Genomic DNA, 26,161 nt, shown 5'->3' with positions numbered 1-26,161 from the left:
TAGTTACTGCGTGAGCATACACCCTTGTTTCTACCTCCCATTTGCCAGGTGTTAGCATGGGTCCAAGATACAGAGGAACAACACAGGGAGGCTTTCTTTCTTCAGGAAACTCACAGATAGTGCAAGAGGTTGGAAACTTCCTGTAAAAGGCCAAATAGTAACTAACTTTTGGCTTTGTGGGCCATGGGGTCTTTTCTGCAACTGCTCAAGTCTACCATTGTAGCACCAAAGCTGCTGTAGATAATAGTCAATGAAGAATAACTGTGTGTCAATAAAACTTTATTTACAGAAACAGGCTCAGGGCCATATTTGACCTGTGGGGTACAGTTTGCCAACCCTGAACTTGTGGAAGAAGGACCTGTCAACAGGCAATTAAAATATATTTTGTCTAGGTGTTTATCATTAAATAGTGTGTAATAATTACATATTAATTATTTAATTGTATTTGAAGAAATACAATTAAATAATTAAATAGCCCAGGGAGAGCACTCAATTAAGTTAATTGAGCTTGATAGGAATATGGAACTATAGTCATTTGTAGATTTGTAATTTCACCCCCTTACTCTTTTCATTTCATCATGTGCTTATAAAGATAACAAAAACTCACTGAAAGAAAAAAAAATGCAAGCAGTTCAGCAAGGTTCCCATGCTTAGACTGACAGGTGATGAACAATGCTCAGCAATTTTGGTTGAAGTGAGACTCATCTTTTGAAGTAAGTGTTGAGCCAGAAAAGTCAGGGTGGGAAGGAGTGTGGGTATTGTAGGGTTTGGGGGTGGAAGAGCAATTTGGGAGAAGGGGTCCAGAGGCCCTTTGGGAGCTGGTGAGGACTTTGGCATGACTGGATCATGACAAAGGTTGGTGGGAGAGATGGCAGTGAGAGAAGATGAAAGAGGTTTGTGGGGCACAGCGGGCAAGTAGGAGGTGAGATGACGCAGGTCGTGGGGGCGCTTGACAGGGCCATGTTATGTCAGAATCATCGCCTGTGGCAGGAGGAAGCCAGGGAGCCAAAGATGATTTTCCTTTGACCTCCAAGTTCTCTCCGTGATCCATCATCTGGGTCATTAAAATTTTCCCATTCCAAGAATCCCCTGATGGGACTATCAGAAGGTCCCCACACTTGTCTCCTTTCCAGAGTGGGTTGGTATGTCTTCAATATTAATGTGATAGTCCGGTTCTGTCCTGCCCTGGGTTACACTAGATATCCCCTGGTAACGTAGGAAAATAGCGTTTGAATTGCTCAGGAGAACCGTGTTCAAGTTACTTCCTATGTCCTAGCGTGCTAGAAGCCTGTGTGCTGATTTCACCGATGGCCTCAATAGTTGCTCTGTCTTGATGCCTCGGGCTGTGGGATGGGTTTCTCCTTGGGTTCTCTCTTTCTCCCCCCACCCCCCACCCTCCTAGGCCTCCCTACAGAGCTTCCTCTTAATTTCCTTTCTCACAGGTAGTTGGTGAGGGCCATTAGTAAAACATCCATTGCAGATTCTGGAACCAGGATTCTTCAAGGTTTTGATTGTTAGGCTTATTAACAATCTCTGCAGCCTTATGGGGATCTGTTCAGCTTCCTCAAATGCCACAGAGGGCTTGATACCAACTGAACAAGAACATCCAGTAAAGCTTACCACCATAGACACCCTTGTTTCCTTTAAGACTTAGTGATTCCCTGTATTGCTTTCCCAGAGAGAATCCCACATCAACTCAACCGAGGGTGTGTTCGGGTGGATATTTTTGTTTCCCCTTTTAAAGTCCTGGAAAGCAGTTCTACATCTCTAGCCTTTTAAAAGGGGTCAGATTCAATGAGAATTGGGAAAGCCTGTGTCAGTACATGAAGCATCAAGGTTCCCACTTCTCCATCACCAGGAAGCTGCACCTTGAAAAAGGAGGCAGGCAATAGGCGACAAAGATGTGAAAAGATAGACCCGTGGCGTAGGGTTTAGAATTACCACGTAAGTCCCCAAAAAGGCACTACATGAAGTTTAAGAATTCTGCCCAGTTCCGCTGCTGTGGCTTTGGAATGGGTCTCTTGTAAGAGACCCATTCCAAAGCCACATGTCGGTTTAATAGGCGAGGCATATGCCCCATCTAACCTGGACAAGCTGGCCATTGAGTTTTGCTACAGTTTTCCTCCCCCAGGCCCTGGTTATGACTTTGGCACTAAGTTAGAAAAGAATGAAAGTTGAGGAGCAATTTGAGTGACAGTTAACGGAAAACAGAGAAACCAAACTTAAAAATTCCCCCCGAGTACCTGGCAAAGATGTTTATTATGTCATTTAAGGAAGCTTGCAAGTATGCCAACCCTAATTGGCACTTGTGTTGGCTACCGTTGACAGCAAGCCTCCTAAAATTGGAGGATGAGCTGAGAGGCAAAAAGCAGAGAGTAATTTGAGGTTTTCAAATCATGCAGTGTATCTTGAATTTTGATGGAGTCTTTTAAGAAAAAATAATCTGTATACTGCTAGATGGAAAATACTAAAAAAACACAGGCTCGCTTAGGCTGCCTAAATAGTAGCTAACGGACTTCATCAGTTTAGCTTCTGGATGGAGGCTGTTTCTTTGTCTGTCTGTGACTAATCCTCCAGGGTGGGACTCTGTGCGTGCGTGCATGTGTGTTTGTGCGCGCATGTGTGTATGTTCTTGCCATTTCTTTTGTCTCTAGTTGAAAAGACTGCAGAGCACAGCAAACCCATGGTGTATGAAACACTGGTTCACGAGAGGCTGCCGAAATGCTATTTTAGGGGGAAAAAGAAAAGCGCTAACTTCACATTTCTATAAATTCTAGTGACCCAGTCAAGAATTTTGTTTCGTTTCAGCCTTTGAAATTTTAAGCAGTATTATCCTCTTTGTAGTATTGAACTGAAATATTTCCTTTTATCTCGACTGACTGTGCTCAGAGTGAGAACAGAGCGCTTGCTCAGTGATTGGGAAAACCCTGGTGGTTTGCTAATGGAACAGGCTCAAGCGGGGATCTCCACTTCAAAAGATGAAACTTTGGGGAAAATTTTCATTCAGTTCCCTAAAAAAACACTTTTTGCTTTAGTTAATGAGCATTAACATAAACTTCATATGTGGTTTAATCCAAATCACTTTCTTTTTTTCTTTTTAAAAAATTTGAGGTGCTGGTGTTGAGGCTCAGTGGTAAAATGCTTGCCTAGCATGTGTGAGGCACTGGGTTCCATCCTCAGCACCACATATAAATAAATGAAGGTCCATTGACAACTAAAAGAAAAAAAAATTTAATAAAAAATTTGAAATTTATTTATTTTGGGACAGTGTCAGGCTGTGTTGCCTAGTCTTCTCTTAAACTCCTAGGCTCAAGCAATCCTGCCTCAGCTTCCTGAGTAGCTGGGACTACAGATATACACCACCGGCCTGACTCTATTTATTTATTTATGTTTTTATTTTATTTTATTTTATTTTTGATGCTCGGGATAGAACTCAGGTCCTTGCACATGCTAGGCAAGTGCTTTACCACTGAGATATATACGTAGTCCTATTTTAAAAATGTTTTGACCAGTGGCTTAGGAGGCTGAGGCAGGAGGATCACGAGTTCAAAGCTAGCCTCAGCAAAAGTGAGGTGCTAAGCAACTCAGCAAGACCCTGTCTCTAAATAAAAAAAATACAAATAGGGCTGGGGATGTGGCTTAGTCGTCAAATGCCTCTGAATTCAATCCCCAGTGCCAAAAAAATAAAAAATAAAAGTTTTGACACCCAAGCCATTTCAAAACAAGCTTCCTCTTGGCCTGCTACTTTAGAGTGTGTAAAAAGTACATATTCTTGAAAAGATTTTGCCTTTGTTGGTTATGTTCTTAATGATAATTCATCTTACCCTCACCACCACTCTGGGGAGTATTCCTCTTGTTTTAGGGTTCACAGGTTACTTGTAGAATATTTAGAAAAGTATCAAATGGAAAATAAAACTCAGCCTTAATACCGTTCTCAGTTTTGATATTTGGGATGTCCTCTTAACTTTCCCCTGCAAACGTCTCTCACATTCATCACTTTTCATTCCGAGGCATTTTCATAGTACCGTATCACAGGATTTTTCTCAGTCACTGGTTTTCACAAGCCAAATTTTGAAATGGCTGTGTAATGTCACCAGGCATTCACTCAGGTCTGAGGTTTTGCTCTTGTGAGTTAAAATCAGTGAACATTGTTGCACAAGGACCTCCGTGGGCCTCTCTAATCAGTTCTTTGGGGAAAATTTCCAAGAAAAGGAATTGCTGGGATACATGTTTTTAAGACATGTGCTGCCTGTTGCCAAATTGCCTTCCAGAAAAGCCGTGACTGTTCACCCTCCTTCTACGGTTGGCACCTCCTTATGTCTCCTGCATCTTGAGGACATTTTTTTTTTGAAAAAAATTTTGATAGCCAAAACATTATGCTTTGATTTTCATTAGCAGAATCTAACATTTCCTGGTGTTCTTAGAAGCCTTTCTGCTTTATATTTTGTCCATTGTCTGGGTGTTTAACCCGTTTCTAGTTGGAAAGAAAATATATTTCTATTGAGAAGAAAATATATTTGAGAAAGAAAACCTAAAAAAATAAATTAATACTCATTAAATGTTTAGGGTGTTAATGTTCTATGGATATATTTTGCAAATTTAAGTATTTAAAACTTGGTTTTATGGCATTTTTTTGATGGCTAGAAGTTTTAAATAAAAGTTAAAATTAATAATAAAGTAGTTTCGGTTAAAGTATCATAAAATCTACCAGTCACTTTTTTAGGTTATTTTTTTCCCCCTTAGTTTTTAATCCATAGAATTTCCATCTCCAAAATCAGATAAGTAATCTATTTTCCTCCAATTATTTTAAGGTTTTATTTCTTGTGTTCTATCCTTAAAATACATAGGTACAAAAATAGTCTACTAGAATTTTTTTACCTCTTTTTTTTTTTAAACAGAGTATGTAGCAACCGATGTGCAGTGTGTGAAACACAGACACTCATTTTAGTCATTGTCTCCCCATTCAGTCCTGGCTCAAAGCTCTCTTGGGCATCACCATGGAGTGTCCCGATGGGAGAATAGTGGCTCAGAAGTTGAAGCTGAGATGATGAAATGGGGCTATGATGTGACTGCTTTTATGATCTTGCTAAATCTGCAGATGAAGTGTTAACATGCTTCATTAAAGGGTTGCTTTCATTGTTCTCGAGGAAATGGCTGAAGTTAATGCAGGGAGACTCTTGCATTGTTCAGGAGCGCAAGGCTGGAAACCTGGCTCACATCTTGCCCCGCTAACACCATCCCAAGGAAATTTAATCAGGGAACGGGGTTCAGTTTGCAAATGACAGAGACCACTCTTGAGTATTTCAGGAACTATTTATTTATTTATTTATGTTTTTTATTATTTTATTTTTGATGCTCGGGATGGAATTCAGGGATTGAATACAGGGAAACAGTGCTCACTGTGTTGCTAGAGCAGCTGCAAGCTGGGGCTCTGGAAAGATTCCCAGCACGGTGCCCTAGAACTAGTCTGCCGGGGAGTCTCAGTTAGGAACATGGAAATCTGGGAGTCATTCCGCCAACCACTGGCTCCAGAATCACACTTCCTTAGCCACTGCTAGAACTGTTGGCTCCAAGACCACCCAAACCCTGCCCGGTCTGTACCACTTACCCCTCTTGACATTCTTCCTAACTCAAGGCAGTCCAGAAATTAGAAGTAGGCTAAACCCTGAGAGTTGTTCTGGGGTGTGCATCTGACCAGCAGACCCTAAATCTTACCTGAAACCTTCACTGTAAGGAGGTCTGGTAGTGTTATTTTCAGACCTGCAGCTCTCGATAGATACAGGAACACACACCTGAAGGAGGGTGGACTCTCAGGTGAGGCGTGAATGCCTGTTGTTGATATGTTCAGGATGTATTTGAAAGGTAGAGTCTGCTAAAATTGCTGGTTGATTTAATGTGGAGAAAGAAAGAGGTTAGCTGAGTAATGTTGGAGATTAAAAAAAAAATAAGCTCTGGTCTTGAACTTTTTAAAGCATTATTCTCATCAGATTTTTTTTTTTTTTTAATGTTAAAAATTCACATAGCCTTGGCTTCCTGAACGACCAATTGTCACATCTTATCTATGGCAATGTGAACAAATTTGAGACCCAGGTGATCTCAAAGTTTCCTCATACTTCTGAAATTCTTTAGAATTCTTTAAGAGATAGCACTCTGTTGGCACATATTTTACTTTCCTGGTACATGTTTGTCATTACCAGAAGTAGAAGTTAAACAAGGGAGGCAGCTCAGTGGAGTCCTTCAGCCTGGCCCTACCCAGCCCAATGGAATGTGCCTCTAGGGTGGGCCTCCAGGATTACCAGGGTGTTGTTTTCAGGCGGGTCCCCAGGCCTGAGTAACCCTTATCTTGGTAAACCTGCTGGGACCTCCCATTCCTTCTGCTTGTTGATTCAGATAATGCTTCCCATTCCTGCATCTAATTGAGGATGGTTTAAGGCACCACCCAGGTGGCTGGTGGCTGCCTTGTACTAGACTCCCAGGCCCCCTCCAAGGGGGGTGGGTACCCATAGGCTGAGATTGGTGATGCCACTCAGTACTTCTACCCAATCTTCCTTTCCTTATGAGCCAGTCCTCTGGTGGCATTTTACTTTTCTACTCCAGCATTGTTAATTTATAGGGGTCGTGTTGAGGTGATCACCGAACAACTTATTAGGTAGCAACTAAATTGGGTTATGGCTGCCCAAGGCCCAGAGTAGTAATGGTTCAGGTGGCTCAACGGGCAACAGCATTGGCCATTTTCTCCATTCCCCTGAATGCTTTTATTGAAATCTCTCGCCTCCCAACCATTTAGTATAAGCAGAATGTACTTCTTTGCAACGTTTAACCTCAAATGAACTCATCAATGGGAAGTGTTGGTGGAGACAGGGAAGTGTTTAAAAGCAGAGGGAATGATAGAGGCGGCAGCTGGTGCATTCCTCACCGGCAGCAGCTTGGGGTCAGGGCTTGCTCCTCTCCTGCCAAGAATGTGCCAGGCTGAGGTTCACACAAGGCAGGATGCGACTGAGAGATGAACCGTTACAGGTGTGTAAGCATCTCTCCTCACAGAACGTGTAAACTAAGCTAGGGAACAGAATGCATACGCGCTGTTCATGGTAATGCTGTAACTCCCATTTTAAGGCAAATCCTTCCTTCCTGAAGTTAGAAGTAGGTTGCATGCCAAAAAAAGTCTTTATTATTAAAAATGCATTTTCTCCTAGAAACAGCATATCCATGAATGTTGCTTTTCCAGGCTTGTCTCCAAAAGCCCACTTTAGACATCTTGGAGCTTTATACTCCTGCTCTTGCAGTCTAGAGGAAAAGCCAACTATCATGTGTGTGTTTTATGCAGTGTAAGACACTCCCTGCTCTTGGGAGTTGATTGTTTAGAACCAAGCCTGGGATGGCAAAGTTCATGGGTTGTCTTATCATAGCAGGGAAAAGGCAGAACAGAACCCCTGGAGGTTCTCAAGGTCAGGACAAGGTCAGCCTGGGTGTCTTGGGATCACCAGATGGCTTTTAGACCACAATGCTGTGCCTACCTCCAGAGGTTGTCCTTCAGTGGATCTAAGACGAAGCCCAAGAATCTGCATTTCTTGCTAGTTGCCAGGTGATGCATGTGCTTTTGGTTTTTATGGTTCTGGAGCACATCTAGAGAACCACAGGAGTCCTCCTAGAAGGAAGTCGGCCCTCTAAAGAAAGCACTGCTGTATCTGAATTCTGAATGGGATTCTGCACCACCAGCCTCACTGTCCTCCCCATACACGTGAACAAACGTTGACAACAACTGTCCCAACTGTGTGTTGCCAGCCAGACCCTCCTGCAGTCTGGCCCTGCATTCCCACATTCCTTTATTCCCTTTCTTCCCCCAATATATATAGTCTCCCCCCCCCCCCCCAATGCATGAATAACTCCTTTCAGACTTTGATAACCCATTCCAGATAAAAACACTACATTTTGTTTTATGGTTAAATTGCACTTTTCATTGAATTTTCAAAAACATTAATGAGACTTTTAATGATTCACGCGACATGGCTCTGACACCAGTGCCATGGTCCTTGCAGGGTTATTGTATTGCCCTTATGATTGAGTACAACTAGGTCTGTATATGTGTCTCTCTGATTATTTTTTATTTGCCCCTCTCTAGTGGGATCTTGTGTGTGATAATGCCTGGAAGGTCCATATCGCTAAGTTCTCCTTACTGGTTGGATTAATCTTTGGCTACCTAATAACTGGATGCATTGCTGACTGGTGAGTACCAACATGCCTTCCGCACGAACCTTTGGGAGCCACAGCACGCCTTTGCTGGCTAAAGAGAAATGGTCATTGTTAGCATACTGTTACTGTGTCTTTTTTCTGTCCTGGTGTTGATGCCAGAGCCAGAGCCAAAGCTGCCCCCTGGGGAATGCTAAACTAAAAGGATTGGTCAGTGCACATAATGAACCGTTTGGAAGTGAGAATTTAAATTCATGCAATTTCTCTAACTGCTGGAATCTAGCAAAACCAGCCTGCAGCCTCATCTACTACTGACATTCGATGTTCAGTAAGGAGGAACTTGAGGCCTCAGGTGTAGGACTCTATGGGCTGCACTGAGGGGTAGATGCACACAATGCTTTAAAAAATAGAGGGGATCTGGGCACTGTGGTGTGCATCTGTAGTCCCAGCTACTTAGGAAGCTAGGCAGAGGACCACTTGAGCCCAGGATTCTCTGAGTAAACATGGTGAAACCCTGTCTTAGAAAAATAGAACCGAATAAACAAATAGGGGAGGAACTAGAGACCTTCATCCACATGGACTGAACGGGTAAGGCAGCTCTGGTTAGCACCTCAAAATATCATACATACTTTAGAGACAGTTCTTTACTTGGCCAGGATGCCCCGTGGGCTTCATGCGGAAGGAAGGCCTTAGAAGATGGTAGCATTTGGATGATGGGTGGGCGCTGCAGACAGGGGAGAAATCGTGAAGAGAGGCCGGGGTGAAAGCACTTTATCTGGGTGGGTGAGGAGGTGAAGTTGCCTTGAGCAGAGTGTGTGTTTCAGGATGAGGTGGTGAAGTTGTCCGGTAGAGATCAGGAGGGGAAGATGGTAGCTGAGTTATTAATGATGATAATGACAGTGATGTCATTAGCACCTCACACTGATTACTGTGTACCAGGCACAGCGCCAAACATTCCCAGACATGTAACAATCCCATCCTCCAGCATCCCTGTTGGGTAAGAGTATTACTACCTGTTTTCATCATTGAAAAGTCGAAGCATAGAAGTTTAGGTAAATCCCCAAGTTCACTCCCCTTTAATCTGGAGAGCCAGGACTTGACACCAGGCCACCTGACCCCAGAGCCCGTGTCTCTCCACCGTGTGCCACAGCACTTTTTATTTAGGATATTCTGTGGTACAGAGAGACAATTGTGCAATGTAAGGCTCAAGGACAGGTGCTGCAGAGCGGTCTCTCCCTTTCCACTCTTTTTAAAGGAATTTTAGGTTTTTTTTTGTTGTTGTTTTTTGATGAGTCAGCACATCTTGGGCCTGATGACATAATAAGGGCCAAGAATAATATGGAACAAACTGTGTATGTCTTTGTGATGCCCTTTCTACCCTGGTTAACTGAGAAAGCTGGCTCAGGCAAAAACAAGGAGCCCAGAGCAGACAGCAGCAGAGGATTCAGAGGCCACTTTAAAGCTGTGGAAATTTCCTTCCTAAAGCTAGTGTCTATTTGTGAGTTCCTTGTGCAAACATATAATGTGATTTCCTGTGTGCCCAGAATCTGCTAAATCATCACTTGTAAATGCTTCATATGGACACCTACCCTGTAGACAGTAATAGAAAAGTCATCAGACCTCTGGGGATGTACACTGGGGGCCCCTTTGGGGTTTTTGTTGTTGTTTGTTTTGTTTTGTTTTTGAGGATAGGCAATAGGGTTTTTGTTTTGTTTTGTTTTTAACCAAATGCATAGGTTTTCAGTATGAACTAGTCTAAAAGATCCTGATTTTCAAAAATCTGCATCTAAATAAATTAGGAATATATACCAGTAGAATCCATGTCACCTTCTTTCTGAAAAAATGCAGACTTGATGCAGGTTTTAGTGTCCTTATTCAATGAAAGATTTAATAGGAAAGTAAATATGGGCTTTTATTAAATGAATTAGTCTCTAAAGGTCTAAGATGCTTCAAGGCTGTTTTTGTGACATTGTATTCTTGCACATCTTGCCAAATGGCTTCCCTGGTCACACACCAGATGTAGGGACAAAAGACCAAGGTGCTTGGGTCTTCCTCTGTGAGTAGCTAGAAGTCAGATATTGTAGTCACTTCTCTACAGTCATTTTCCCAGGTCGAGGTTGGGTAGACAAGAAGGCGTGTTCTAGGGATTCAGAGGCAACTGCTTTGGGGGGTGTTTTGAACATTCTGAATGAGCCTCTCTTTCACTTTGGAAGTTTGGTGTTTTCCAACAGCACCCACACACACTTTTTTTTTTTGGCATTTTACTCCTGCTTGAGCCTTGCTTAAAGGGAAATAAACCCTGTTAAGGGAACTCCAGACCTCACAGCTGGGGGCCCAGTTTCATGGCTGCAGGGGGAAGTGGATCAAGTCAGAGGCAAGCTTTCTAAGATGCAGTCAACATACAGGAACATGTACACTGCTTTCTTTAAAAAGTCATGCTTTAGACCGGGTTTTGTCTGGGGTGTGTGATAGGAATGGTTAGGTGGTGTGTTAGTACAGATGCAGGAGAGATGCAGGCCAGGGGTTGGGCCACCTCCCTGCCCTTGATTGCTCTGTTAGGGGCTGTCCTGCATGTGTAATTATAGTTCATGGGCTGTACCCTTTGCCCTTGGGCTCCTGTTGGCCAGTGGGGAATACAAGCCGCAGAAAACAGTGGAGAAGATCTTGAGGTCAGGCATTGATCTCCTCAGGGCTGGAAGGACTGCTGTCTCCTGTCAGGGGCCCTCCGTACCGTGCCTCTCTGCTACCCATGGCTGTCTGTCCCCAAGCTCCCTCCTGATAAGAGCTACAAGGTTGAATACTATCCCTCCCAGTTTCTCTCCCAGTTTGCTCGCTCTTTTATAAATAATCCCTCTACAATCTCCTCCCATTACTTCCATGTCTGTTTCCTATGGAGACCCCATATGGTTTCCCACGACTACTGTTACAAATTACTACATTCTTGGTGGCTTCGACAGCACAAAGCAATCATCTTACAGTTCTGTAGGTCACAAGTCCAACAAGGGTGTGCAAAGCAGTGCTCTTCCCTGGAAGCTCAGAGACGGACACGTTCCTGCTGTTTCCTGCTCTCTAGGAACCAGTCGCATTCTCTAGCTTCTGCCCATTTCTCCATCCTCAGAGCCAGAGATGGCAAGTCAAGACCTCATGCTGCCTTCTCTCAGGTTCCCTGTAGCCAGGGAAGGTGGTCTTGTAATAAATAGGTCAAACCCACCACAGCTCAAGGTCCTCCTTAACCTTAATCACATCCAGAATCCCTTTTGCCCTGAATAGTAGTTCTGAGGATTATGATGCAGACATCTTTTTGGGGGGCGAGGGGGCAGGTACCAGGGATTGAACTCAGGGGCACTCGATAGGGTCTCACTGAGTTGCTTAGCAACTCGCTTTTGCTGAGGCTGGCTTTGAACTCACGATCCTCCTGTCTCGGCCTACCAAGCCTCTGGGATTACACACTGTGCCCAGCAGGACATAGACATTGTTCAAGACCATTTTTCTGCCAACCACAGATCCTAAGTGAAAAAGTCCTCTGCGTTAAAGACTGAGGAAAATGATTTTATCAGTCATCTCCAAGGGATTCTGCCCTAGGGAGCCAGCTCACATTAGAACTCCAAGGCTTGTAACTGGCATATATTGAACACTTGCTATGTCTCTTGAGTGTTTCCATACCCCTCAGCAACCCTGTTAGGTAGGTATTTTACTGCCTCTTGCAAAAGGGAACGGAAGCTCAGCAAGCACGCTTGGCCTTTTCTAAGGTCAGATAGTTCAAAAGTGGTGTGAGCCTTGATTCACAACCAGGGCGCTCTAATTTCAAAGATGTTATATGCTCCACGGTCCCTAATGATAAGTTTTACTTACTGATTTTAGCGACCTTTAGGAGGTACTTAGAATGGTTTCTGAAGATTAAAAAAAAAATCAGTCATCTTTTCTAAAACATGTCAGAACCAGTCAAGCCGTGTTTGGTGAGTGTCAGAACCAGTCAAGCCGTGTTTGGTGAGTGTCAGGGATGTAGCCTGCAGGAAGAATGAGAGCAGAAACATTGAAGTAGGTCCTTCGTGCCAGCCATTCTGTTCATGTCCATCAGCTCCCTTCACCGACCATCTCAATAACTGCAAAAGGATGCTTAGCCCCATGTTACAGATGAGATAGGTAAAGGGAAATAAAACCGGGTTTTAGATTTTTGTTTGTTTTTCTTCGTTTTAGGAAAACAAGCCATATTTTAAATTTATTTTTGTTCATGAATGGAAAATGAATAAAATCATCTGGTAAGGTCTTTCCCAGTCATGACGACCCCACTGGTCAAGGGAAGTAAGGTCTAATATCTCTAGACAAGACCACTGATGTACAACAACATTGAGCTGATAGCCTTGGCCTCATTTAACAAAACCCCAAGTGATGGATGGAGATGGTTAGAACCTTAGAAAGTTCTGAAGGACGCGCTTCCCTGTTGTTTCTGCCCCCCCATATTTTCTTAAGATTATATCTATCTCCTTAGGGCATTCCTTATTGAGTGTCTTCTTTTTATTTTTTTCAAGAGCTTTATTGAGAGATAATTTAATTACCCATGGAAAGAGTACAAATAAATTAGTTTTTGCATATTTACAGAGTTATGCTCTGAGTTTAACACAGTTCCACTTCCCTTCCAAGGATGGTGGAAACGTGCTCATAACCATCCACTTTCCATTCTCGTCCCCACCGCTGGGCAGCCACCTCTCCACCTCTGTTCCTCTGTATTTACCTTTTTCAGGCATTTTATTTGTACATAGATGCCTTGACATAAATATGCCCAGGATAGTTGTTCAGCTAAGCTACGTGGTGTTTAGGGTACTGGACCTGAACATTTGTTTGCCCCCTTCTTCATCAGTGAGCTCTCCTTCTGATCCACGCCGGTCGTGTTACATATTAACTCATTTGGTGAAGTTAGTGCTGCGGTTTATTTCTGATTGAATTAATGAAGATGGAAGGTTATCTTGGGGACATGGAGAACTAGTGAGTTCTGCATCCCAAGGGGCACCTCCATCCTCCCTCTCATCCCCACCCCAAAGCACATCGCCCCCATATCACCAATCCTGCACTGGCCTGTCCCTGTGATCCACAAGTTTACTGTAACTGCTGCCCTTCCAGGGGACTATTGGGGGAGCTCACTGTCAGGACCACACTGGTTATTTAAGTTCAACCGTCTTGACTTAGTGTGTGGTCTCTTGAAACTTACCTTCTTGTCATGTAGCTGAAACAAATTGGCAGTTGCTCTGGCCCTGGCTCTGCAGGCTGTGTGTAGGATCGGGCACCTGGCTTAGATTAACAACCTGGAGAAGATAACTAAAGCCTTTACTCCATACCCATGTTGACTTTCTGTCCAGTTCCAAAGGTCAGAGATTTCTCAAGACATTTCATGCTGGGTGTGTCAAGGTTTATGTTTGGGGAGTTATTATTGATTTTGTTCCTCCTGCTTTGAATCATCCTTGTTTATACTCAGAAATAGACTCAGCAACAGGAATTGGGTTCATGTCTCAATCCTCTTTCCCAGTAGCTATTTGATCTGTGCTCCCTTAGCCCAGGATAAGGGGGTTGGGCTAAATGTCCCCAGAAGGCCTTTCTGTCCCTAGTAGTCCACGATCTAGTAAAATGGGTCTAGACAGTATGAAGACTTTTACTCCAGTACTCATTCAACATATACTGAGCACCTGCTGGGCACTGGGTTTCAGGAAGGTTGCCATCCCGTTTAAAAGTGACTCCTTTCCCCCTCTCCCCACACAGGGTCGGCCGGCGGCCTGTGCTGCTATTCTCCATCATCTTCATTCTGATCTTTGGATTGACTGTAGCACTGTCAGTGAATGTGACAATGTTCAGCACACTCAGGTTCTTCGAAGGATTTTGCCTGGCTGGAATAATTCTCACCTTGTATGCACTACGTAAGTAGAAACCCTCACGGCGACTGTTACAAGAATTAACAGAAGTATCATTGCCTATGAGTCTCTGGGAAAGATATCGTGCATGCAGGTTGTTTGGGTTGGCAACCCTTTAGAAGTACAAACTTTAGAGGCCTTGATGATTGTGAAAGAGGTTGGTTTTTTTTTTAGATGATACTGTCCAGCATTTACTTAATCCTTACCTCCAGCTTGGGCTCAGTGCCCATCATAGGACACAGAAGGTTGCACAATGGCTTGGAGAAGCGGGGATCAGCCCATAGCTGTTATGGAGTGGCTTTTGCTTTCCTCTGGAATTTTCTGCATTGATATTTTCTGTGCACTTCTAAATCCAGTGCATACTTGGGTATCCCTGTACTCGGTTCTGAAAGAGCATACTAGATTTCTTTTACTGTAGGGTTTGGACTTAGCATTTGCATTGACTCTTAGAGTTTTTGTTTTTCTTCTTCTTTTTCCCCTCTAAGGCCATATGGAGTGCAAATTTTCTATATTCTCACATGCCCAGAGGTGACCTTAAGTGGTCTGGAATTGATCTCTAAGTGTTAGTTCTAGAAGAATAAATGGCAAGATTTGGTAGCATTTGCTTTTTTAAAAAGGGAATTAAGAAAGTTTTACTTTATTATTCCGTCATGTTTGTTGGCTGTATTACCTCTGCTGTCAAACGTGATTATGTTTCACTTATTCGTTGTCGACTTTCTAGAAGACAACCACATGCCAATAAAGAGAAGGAACATTTCAAGCATGGTGGATATTTCATGCTTTTTAGTCACCGAGTGGAAGGATCTTTGGGAAAGACTGTAGGATAGTTTATGATATGTTTTGTCTTCCTCTCTCCCCTTGACAATATGGGTAGGAGTCAGGTATAGATTTGGTAGCAGTTTCCATCATGATAAAATAAGAATATTTTAATTCTCTTAAACATTCCCAATAAAAGACTTCTTTATATAACTAAATTTTTGTTCCCCCAGAAATATAATCAATTCATGACCTACCTTTTTATCTACAAGGAAAAAAGGGGTGTAGAAAAAAAGTTACAGGTATATTTTTCTGAATCCATTATTGGTGTTTGTGGCATCCTCTTCCAACATTTTACTGAATTGTAATTTCTTGGGGATCATCTTTTCCAGTTTGTTTATGTTTATTTTGGAGCTCTCATTGCTTGGAGAACTCTTTCAAAATGTATGTGTGACAAGGTCAGTGGATCTAGGTGTTTGGCCATTCTGTGGGTGTTGGGCTTGAAGGCCTCCAGACAAAGTGCCTGTGATGTTCTCTGTGACCCTGATCCCTGTCGGTCTGTGCAGCAGAACAGCTCACAGCTCTTTTCCTGAGGAGTCTCCTGGCCCTGCTCTCTGACTGTCTGATGGGATCTTCTCTCTGGGCAGCCATCCTTTTCAGACTGATTGTTGAGGGAGGATGGTGGTCCAGTCCTTCTCTGTGGACTCTCACTGAAAGGTATAGTTCTGTACTTTGAAAAAATAGAATATTTATGCTTTGGGGACTTAGCAGACAGTATAACCCCAGCCTCACCACCCCCAAGCCAACAGTGTTCAGGAAAAATTGCTTTACAGCAAAGATGGCATATTGGTTTTATCTTGCATGCCAAGTGCTAAGGATGGCTTAAGGCTGCCAGAGAACAGGGAGGCTTCTGAGGAAGGGCTCAGCAGAAGAGAACCCCTGGATCCATTAGCCATGTCTGCCAGGGCCAGGGAAGGGCTGCACATGTGACTGGCCTTTGCCATCTCAAGAGACTATCCCTGAATTACACCAGACCAGGCATGATTTGTACCTGAATCTCGTGTGTTTCAGATTTACATAGAACCTCTTTACTGACTATGACATCATTGTGCCGAGGGCCCCGTGAAACCTGTTGCTATGTTTATCTTGCTGTAAAAAAATGATGCTAAAGACTTTTTATTAGATTAAATAGCGAGCTCTATAGTAGAAAGTTCTCTTCTACTTCAAAACTATACAAAGAGTGTGCTCATCCTAGGAAATTGCTTAGCTTTTATTTCCTAGGCAAAGAATCATATAACCTGGACATTGGCACATTTTTTTTTTTTTTTTTTGTAAAGGGCCAGCAAATAAATATTTCAGGTTTCATGGGCCATTTGGTCTCAGTTGCAGCTACTCAATTCTGCCACTGTAGCATAAAAGCAGCTATAAAGAATATGTAAATGAATAGGCGTGGCTGTGTTCCAATAAAACTTTGTTTTTGAAGAAGATGGTCAGCCAGATTTGTCCAGTGGGCCAGAACTTTTCAACCACTGATGTAATGAATTCATGTGTGGGCCTGATGATACCAGCTCGAAGTTCCGATCTCCCTTCCTAGTTTCATCTGGACTTCCTACTTTAATGTTTCTGTTGTTCCATTTTCCTATCTCCATCATTTGTGTTATTTTATTGCAAGTATTTGTGTAAGCAGTTTTACAGTTGTTTGCCAGTAAAATATGGTATAGAAAATAATGGTTGTGTTTTTTTAGATGTGGGACTAACATTCAAACATGATGATAAATGCCATTGTCATAAAAGTGTCCAAGTATCAACCAGTGGCCCACTGTCGGAGTTAAGAAAGCATCTGGAATAGCACAATTGAAATAAAGCAAAAGGCTGTGACTTTGAGCTCAAGGAGAGGATAGTAAACAATGAAAATTAGGGGGATTTGTTTGGGAGATGGCAGAAGACCCATACTTGGCAAGGGTAGGAAACGGGGGCTGGGGGGGGTAGCCCATCTTTTTGAATCATGGCAGTTTGGAGAACCGAGAGGCTGGAGACGGGAAGTTCAGAAAGATTTTTTTTTTTAGTTCTGTACTTTGAAAGAATAGAATATCTATTCTATGATGCTCCTAGTCAACAGGGCAGGGTGACTACAAATTTCCAATTCATATGCTTGTTGGTGTTTTTAGGCATGCTTAGGTGAAACTTGAGAATTTGTTTTGCTTTAGGGAAATTTATTAATAAGTTGGGTCACAGGGGTAAAGGAGTTCTTAACTCTAAAGAAAAGTTTAAAACTTAAAACTTTGGGGCGTTGATTATTTGGAACTTACATTTTTAATGATTCTAAGTTTTCTCCCCTTTTAACCAGGTTTTTATCTCAGTGCCTTTGCCTGACCTTTCTCATCACAGATCTGCATATCCTTCTTTTTTCAATCTTGCACATGCTTGGCCATGTAAATAGGGAAGTAACAATTCTTGCTGTTGTGATTTCTCGTGCAGCTTACGAGGAAAGTGGACGTGTCATTTTGAGAAATGCTGCTGACTTTGTAAATGTTTTCTGCTTTATTTGCAAGTCTGCCCAAGGGTTTTTTTTGTTGTTGTTGTTCCCCCCACCACCCCAGCTTTGGATTTATTTATTAAGGTACATTGTGGTTAAATATTCTACCCTTTAAACTTTTGTTTTCTTCAAGTTGCCAAAGTGAGAAGTAGTTGTGTAATTGGGACATAAAATAGAGACTGTTGGCATCTTCTCCGGAAGTCTTTACACAGAAGCAAAGTGTACATTGGCAGTAGCAACAGAGACTGGGCCATGCCAAGTGAGTTTATGCAGGGCCACAGTAAAGGTTCCTGCCTGCATATCTCTGAGACCATCGTGAGACGCTAAAATAATTAAATACACTGGGGCTACATCAGTGGCTTAATGATTTAATTTTATAATTTTATCTTTACCTCTGGACACACACACACACACACACACACACACACACACTTGATTTAGCCAACAAGGAACACAGACCAAGAAAAATCAGTAAGTAGATCACATTTCCACTTGTTTATGAAAATAAAGTCTTGTCAAAAACTAAAGAGATGGTCACTTCTGAATTTAAGCAGTCATGGTGGACTGGGCTATGAATTCCTTTCCCATCCAGGATTCTATAATATCACAGGCAAAGGGACACAGCATTATCCAAGATGTATCTTTCTTCAGAAGAAGCATCTGGTCATGGTAGTGTGAACTTGTAGCTCCAGCTACCGAGGAGACTGAGGCAAGAAGATGAGTTGAGCCCAGGAGTTTGCGGTGAGTTTGGGCAACACAGGAAGATCCTGTCTCCCAAAAAACAACAACAACAACAACAAAAAACCACCACCACCAACAAAAGAAGTCAATGATATGACGGTTTGTAAGAGAGAAATATATCATTTTGTTTATTTATTTGATAGCAGGGATGGAACCCAGGCCTCAGGAATTCTAGGCAAGCACTTTACCACTGAGCTCTATCCCCAGCCCATATTATTTTCCCAATTTGAAATAATGAACAATGTCTTTTGCTAGCAGAGAGAACTTACTTAGTGTGGGCAAATAAATGAAACTTTTTTTGTCTTTTTTTTTTTGGTCTAAAAATGAAAAATTTCCTTGAAAATTTCTCTCAAAGATGTTCTCATTGTAATAACTCTCCTTCCAACTTACACAGTCTAAATAATTGGGTAAATTTTACCCATAATCAGGAAGTGACTCGAAATTTCTCAGATGACTAAGTTACTGATTACTTTGCAAATTAGAAGCCAAGTCTTGACTTGGCTGGTAAATAGACTCAGAAAAATCTTGAGTTTGCTCTGGGTCAGGTAGTGTTCTCCTTCTCACATGACATGATGGGTTTTAGACTCTCAATTGAAGTGGTTGAATAATTTCTGATGTGCTGATGTGAGGTGGCTTTTTTCTGCTTACTCACCTATATATTTTTATACTTCTGTTTTTCTGAAGTCCCCAAATTTGTGTTGTCTTATTATATGGATTTGTGTTAAACTGCCTAAAATTTGGGGACCTATTTTCATCAACAGGATGGTTAAGCATCACCGCTGTGCTGTAAGATATATTTTTTTAGTGGACTGAGCCAAAGGGCTCCATAGAGCGAATTGTCCCTGTGGGGGATGAAAAGAATGGAGACTGTGCCGTCGGGCAGGCTTGGCTCTGGCCACCATGTGGCTCACTCCTTCCTTCCTGGGAGCAAATGTTTGCATGACATTCAGGAAGGTGCTTGGGGGTCTGTCTCTCTCTCTCTCCCCCGCCTGCCCTTCCCCATCACAGAAACCCTGTGGGTGAGACCCTGTTCACCTGGTGGGACGAGCTCTACTAAAGAATGGCCTCAGAGAAGCCATTTTCCTTCTTTCTCTCTCTTTCTCTGTTTCTTTCTTTCCCCTTCCTTCCTTCCTTCCTTCCTTCCTTCCTTCCTTCCTCAAAAGAATTTTGGTTTGACCCGGGTTCAAAGAGGGTGTGACTGGGAAATCAGAGCAGATCAGTCTCTCCATTTCTTGTTTCTGTCACTGGAAACCCATTACACACTCTGAAGGCAAGTTGAGAAAAGCAAAGGAGCCAATTTATAAGCAAAAAAAAAAAAAAAAAAGGAATGGCGTGGTTTCCCTCTACCACCCTGTCTCCCTTCTAATCCCATCTCTGAGCACATAGCTGCTGGCGTCTGCAGGGGCTGGTGAGTGAGAGAAGAAGCACCTGGTGATGGAGTTCCGGTCCCTTGGGAGTTGGGATGCCGTGATGGCTAGTGAGTGACAGTGGAGCAGGGGCCACACATGCCACAGAGGACTCAATTTTCTCAAAGTTTACTAATCCTGCAAATAAAAGTTATTCAGACCTGTCTTTCTGTCCCTACTTACATGTTATCTAAAATCTGACTTTTTATAGATTTTCTCTGAAAAAGAATGCAAGTATCTGTATGCCTATAGGGAATGTAAGGATGTATTGTCTCACCTGCATGTTCAAAATGGAAAGATGAGGGCTGAGAAAGAAGAGTGGCCAGTGGCATCACTGAGACCCACATGCCTACTTAGTCTTCTTCCCAGAAGTTAGGGCAAGAAAACATGCATGTGTTGCCTAAATGGATAGAAAGACATCAAAGTGCTTATTTATTTGGGTGTTTTGAATTGGGTAAAGATAGGTCTGTCTCAAAATCAGAGGGGAAAAAAAAAACAACAAATAGAGGTAGCTGGATATTTTTAAATTAAGAATATTTGGATGTCATTCCCACGTAGAGAAGGATGTTATTAAATTGCACGTACCTTATGGTCTGGGTTTTTTCCCAGACTGAAATCTTAATGGTTCATGTGCTTGGTTTGAAACAAAACTGTCCACTATACTAAACCAGGAAGTGGGAAGATTTGGAAATCAGGAGATCTGATTTCCCACCATTGACTGGCTGTGACCATGACAGATGGCTTGATCTCTCTGAGCTCTCAACTCCCTCTCTGGAATCAGCGGATGGTTTTTCAAACCACATTCCATGGGAAACATGGGGTCCCTTCCTAGAATAACTCATGGGAGAAGAAAGGTGGGAAACAGAAGCAAATGGAAAATTATTGGGCCCCACTGTATCCCAGTTCAGAATACCATAGCTTTAGCATCCTAAGTTCAACCATCAGCCCCCTTCCATGTTGAAATTTCACGTAGAGATGAAACTAAGGGTGCGTGGTCCCACAGTTGTGCCTTCCTCAACTCAACACTAAAAACTAGCTTTGGTGGACTTTTTTTCTTGCTCTCTGTCTGATACTGCATCAGGTAGATACAAAGGCCACCTGGGAAGAGATGCAGAGATAGGGTAGGATTAATGGTTAACAGCTTCCCTTTCCCCAGGGTTCTAGATCCTGCCCTCAAGTCATCAGCCTTGCCCTCACTGACCCCAACTCCTTTCTTCTCTCTTACCAAATATTTGCCTGTTGAGTTTGCAGATATATTCCAGGAATCCTATTATACCCCCTGGGATTTTCTTTTTCCCATCTGGAAAGACAGGATGGGATGCAAAACTAAAACCTGGGATGACTAGAAGAGGGAATCTAGGAATTTCAGGTACTCATTCAATATTGGACTGACTGGTGTTTTGTTTTCTCATTCTTGAAAGAAGAATGAGAAAGATGAAATGAATCAATCACCTTGCAAGCAAGTGAAGAGCATGAGACTCCTTACAAATATCCAAAGGTCCTGGGTGGGAAGTAAAGTCGTTACTGGGTTTGCCAAGACCCACTGTTTGTGAAGAGACATGATCTTGCCTGAGAGCACAAAGAGAAATGTGACTTACCTGGTGTTGAGCAGCAAGCAATAAGTGCATCATGCCAGATGAGCTCTGCTTCAAACTGTATACGTTTTGTTTTTTGGTGACCCACATGGAAACACAAGAGCACTTTCTCTTGCCCTCATTTTCTCGGTGTGTTAGTCAGCTTAACATGGCTGTGACCAAAATATCTGACCAAAACAACTTAGAGGAGGGAAAGTTTATTTTGGCTCATGGGTTCAGAGCTTTAGTCCATGGGCGGCAGAATCTTTTGCTCTGGGTCCAAGGTGAGGCAGAACATCACGGCAGAAGGGCATAGTGGAGGGAAGCTGCTCCTTCAGTCTGGAAACAGAGGGAGAGGAGAAGGGGCCACAGAGAAGATGCACCCTCCCAGGGCATGCCCCCAGTGACCTAGCCCCTCCAGCCATACCCCACGAGCCTACCTTTACCACGCAGTCAGGCCATTCAAACTAGGGTGGGCTGATGAGTTTACACTTCTCACAATTCAATCATTTCACCTCTGAACATTCCTGCCTTAACACAGGAGCTTTTGGGGGACACTTCATATCCAAACCACAACACTTGGCAAACTTTTTTTTTTTTTTTTCCAGCACTAGGTATTGAACCCAGGGGTACTGTACTACTGAGCTACATCCCCAGCCCTGTTTGGTTTTGTTGTTTGAGATAGGGTCTCACTAAGTTGTTGAGACTGGCCTTAAACTCTAGACCTTTCTCCCTTAGTCTCCCAAGTTGCTGGGATTACAGATGAGCTCTACCTCTCCTGGCTTACTTGGCAAACATTTGAGATCCTACCAGGTACCAAGAGAACCACAGCTTGTCACTTGATTGCATAATAAATGCTGGGCACTGTCATATGCTAAAGATGCAGAGGCAGACATGTCTTCCTGCCTTCTGGGACTGAGTTCAGCGATTAGAGATCCACAGACAGGCTCTGATTGGACTGAGGGCATCAGAAGAGACCCCTGAGCCATGAGTTTTGTGTTTGTTATTCCCAGTAGGTTCTTAGAGGCTGGAGGAGCCTAGTGTATTCTGGGCGCTGCAGGTCATTAGAGTTTGGTTAGAACCTGGTGTGCTCTGGGTACTGTGGATCACTAGATTTTTAGCTGAAGCCCAGTGAATTCTGGGTACTGAGAGTCATTAGAATTTGGCTGAGCCTAGTGCATTCTGGGTACTGTGGGTGATTAGGGCTTGTGCGGAGCCTGAGTCTAGCATAGCAAAGCCTGGACAATGGAAAGACACACAACAGTGTGCTTCGTGACAACAGTGTCAGGCCACTGAAGGACCCCAAGCAAGAAAGGAAAACCTTTAGAGGCATGCTTTAGTGGGTTCACTCAGGCCATGGTGGTCAGGAGGCCGAGGAAGAAGCCAGGCCAGGAGCTGGGCAGCTATTGCTGTATCTAGGTGAGGAAGGTGAAGAGCCTGAAGGAAGGGCAGGACTGTGGGCAAGGAGAGACTCTAAGGAGATAGAGTCCAATGCCTAGGGGACTAAGAGCAGAGAAAGGGCAGAATGACCAGGTGGCCCACTTAGGTCCCTGAATGGATGTGAAGCACGGGATTCAGCCCAGGTATTCTGATTCCAGCTTCTACCGGTTGAAGCTACTGGCCGCTCCCTTTTCCTCTGTGGGGGTTGCAGAGGGGAGAGAATGATGACTTCTGTTTCAGGCATGGCAAGTTGGTGGTATCTTCAGGGGATCTGTGGGTATTGCTTTAGCAGGTGATTTGCTATTCAGAAGTTCAGGAGCAAAGTCTGTGGATCTTCAGAGTAAAGGTAGCCACTTAAGGCTACCAGAGTAACTAAGATCACCCAGGGCCTTATAGCATGAGATTAAAAAAAGGTGGAGGTAGAAAAACCAGTTGAGCAAGACAGGAAGGAATGGCTTGAGTGGTCAGTGGCATGTCAGAATAGGTTGGTAACTGGGGGCCAAGGAAGGGGTCAATGTGTTGTCAAATGATGCAAGACTCTGACAAATGTCCTTTGGATGTAGCAATGATTATCTAATAGGTCAGAGGCAACTGTGGCAAAGGTCACATTGATTCAGTGCCATGATATATACAATATAAATTATTTTGAGCATAGGTTTTAATTCACATACGTCCCAGAGGAGTATTGTCTTGTCCTTATATCAAGTATTTTAAAAAGGAAGTTGTTTTTCTGTTACAATATATATATATATGTATATATATATATATATATATATATATATATATATATATATATAACATAAAATTTGCCATTTCCACCATTTTTAAGTGTACACAATTCAATGATGCATCTACATCGTGGTGCAAGAAAATGATTTTTTTTGAGATGGGCAGATGTTCATTTGTACTGGGTTGAAAACATGGATTGAAAGGCAACTCAATAATGAGTTGTCTGAAGCATCATATCCCCATGCCTTAATGGTGAGGAATTCAGACATTTCCCTGAGTCCAGTCAGAGAAGGTTATCCTCTCCCCGTGATGCCTTCTTTCTCTTCATTGCAAACCCAAGTGCACATGGGTGTGCATGATCACGTTACCAGTTGAGGAAGAGCTGGGGTAGAATCAACGTAGGATTGTGATCCAAGCCACAATACTCACCAGTTGTGATCATGAATGAGTTTCTCTTCACTGCTTTTAGTCAGTTTTTTTTTTTTAAATCTCTGAAAGACTTTGCTGAGGGTTGAGAGGATGAGTCAGTTGACATCCATAAGCTATGAAGTTCCAGAGAAACATTGGTGAATGTTTCCATGTTTGTGCACATATAGGGATGTGATGGGCTGGATGGATGCCACTCTGCAGAGAGCAAGAATCCTGCACTGAGATAATTAACCTTCTTTGCTCGGGCCTTCGAGGGATTTGGGGGCTCACAGAAAGCTTGGGAATGTCAGTGAAAAGGAAACTTTGGACTGAGTTGCTAGCTCAGAGTCAGAGGAAAATAAGGGTGCTGGCTAGGTGGCGGGGCAGGGGAGTGAGGCTCTACTTCATAATTGTTTTCCAGTGGCCTGCTCAATAAATGACCTCCCTTAGAGCATCCATTCAGAGCTCCACATACTGCACTTTAAAAGTCCTAACCACTTCAGAGATTGGAAAGGATAATAAACTCTAGAAAAAAATTTCTCCTGGACAAATCATTCCAGGAGACCCTGACTCTTCTATCAGATCACCTAAGTATCTGTCTCTCACAAATGCTCTGTTAATTGCTAAGACAAATATTAAGGAAATAGAATACTGGTAGCCATTTTCAAGACTTAGATATATTCATAAAGTTCTCCTTTCTCTTTCCCTGGGTATTAGGAAAAATGCTTATGTACATTTTCTCTGTGTTTTTATTTTAGACTTTTTGCAATGCTGAGGATTAAACCTAGGGCTTTACACATGGGAGGCAAACCATTGAGCTTCATCCCCAGTCCTTCTCTGTTTTTCAGTGTGAACTCATGGAACTTGCTCCTTATCTGGAAGGCAGTTGTTGGCCTGGTCCTATATGTTTGCTGTACTCTGTGTCCTTTGATTGCCTTCTTGAGAGGACGATGGTGGGTCCTATTTGCAATGTAGTTGATTTCAGAATGTCTGCTCCCAAAAATGTGTTGAAGAGCTGCTAGATGAGGGGCCTTTCTCTGAATGGGAGAAGTTTCATTTTCTTCATGTTTTCAAGTGACTCTTCTGGGGAAAAGCTATTTGGAAACCACCCTCCACTTGCTGGTCTAAGAACATACCAGACCTAGCAAATATTTGGGGCCAAATGAGCCCCGGGCCCAGCATCTAGGCCTTTCTGTGATTTAATGGAGAAGTCAGAGTTGGGGTCTTCAGGCAGTTTTAAAGCTGTGACCTCTACCTCCATAGAAACCAACCCTCAGGAGTCTGAGAGAGGAAGAAAGGGTTGCAGCTAAGGCTGATGCTCCCTGGGTCACATCCTCACATGACAGCGCAGAAGGTCAGGTGTGCAAGACGGATCATTGGCCCAGTTGAGAAGAGTAGCTCACAGGCCCTTTGAACTTCCAGCATGGAATATGGAAAACTGAAAATATGATTCTCTCATTGAGAGGTGTTGCTACTGCAGGGTCTTTGGTGGTTCTTGTAGAATAGGATGCTTTGTGTCCAACCTGCTCCTGTTCAAAAGCCAAGTTGATGCTTGTGTCCCTTCTAACCTATGCCTTTTGAAAGCATTTCTTGCTTGATATTTGCTCTGTGTCAATTCTGGGAAAGGACTCAGATCTTCCTCCAAACCAAAGTTAGGTTGTCAGCATGGGGGGAGGGGAGGAATTAAGTGCTGTCTCACTCTAGCTCAGTTCCCCATTCATAATTTACATAATATTGAGAGAATTTTTGCTACAGTTCCAGTGTGACTTGGGATTTCTGGTTTTTCCCTGACATCAATTTGATTTGTAAAACTGGCATTGCTATCTTCATTTGAGAGGCCCTAACCCTCAAGCTCTGGGGCTTCCAGGGCAAACAAGGCCTCCTGAAATGGAGTAAAATACGGGATAAATGTTACCTTGTTCTCTTTGGTAAATGGTATTGGCTTCTTTGTATTCGAGTGGGGACGCGTAACTATCCTTATTGAACCGGAAGTGCTTGCCAGAGAGCCATGGCCCTCCATCCTTGGTCCTTTTCTCACAGTTTAATTGGTATCAGTGCATGAAGCAGGATCATATCACTCCTCTACCTCTTTTTAGAAAGAATCATCTACAAGTCCTGACATGTTGGGGTTAGGTGTATAGGAGCTGAGAAGAATCTGGGTTGAGACCTCCCTTTCTGTGCCCTCCAACCTGTGGATAGCAGGCCATGGCAGGGTGCTGAACAGATGAACACTGTTTTGCTCTTAAGGAGGAACTGAGACTATCATGATGATTGGGATTTGATAACAATAGCTACTTATTAAGCATTTTCTAAGTTTAGGTGCTCTGCTAAGTTATATGCACGTATATACTGACATATATAGATACACTCAAATTTCTTATTAACCAAGGAAAATGCATCCTATTAATTGCCTTGTTGTACAGATAAGGAAACGGATACCTCTAATCCCTGGACCTTGTTTAATTTGCTAGTGAAGCCATTAAG

General features: G+C 43.0%; 1 protein-coding gene across 2 annotated transcripts in view; it reads left to right on the top strand.

The window, feature by feature from the left end:
* The window catches only part of Slc22a23 (solute carrier family 22 member 23), a 179,888-nt gene that overhangs the window by 30,858 nt on the left and 122,869 nt on the right, over window positions 1-26,161 (top strand). For both annotated transcript variants that reach the window (XR_011707785.1, XM_027948216.3), the window contains exons 2-3: window positions 8,120-8,223; window positions 13,939-14,093. Coding sequence is in view for 1 of the 2 variants with exons in the window: in XM_027948216.3 (XP_027804017.1) it covers window positions 8,120-8,223; window positions 13,939-14,093 (259 nt within the window). In the remaining variant the exon portion in view is untranslated. The remainder of the gene's footprint in view (window positions 1-8,119; window positions 8,224-13,938; window positions 14,094-26,161) is intronic.

Source organism: Marmota flaviventris, chromosome 6 (assembly GCF_047511675.1).
Source record: "Marmota flaviventris isolate mMarFla1 chromosome 6, mMarFla1.hap1, whole genome shotgun sequence".
Lineage (NCBI taxonomy): Eukaryota > Metazoa > Chordata > Mammalia > Rodentia > Sciuridae > Marmota > Marmota flaviventris.
The sequence above is the reverse complement of the archived record's forward strand: the minus strand, read 5'-3'. Positions and strand labels throughout refer to the sequence as shown.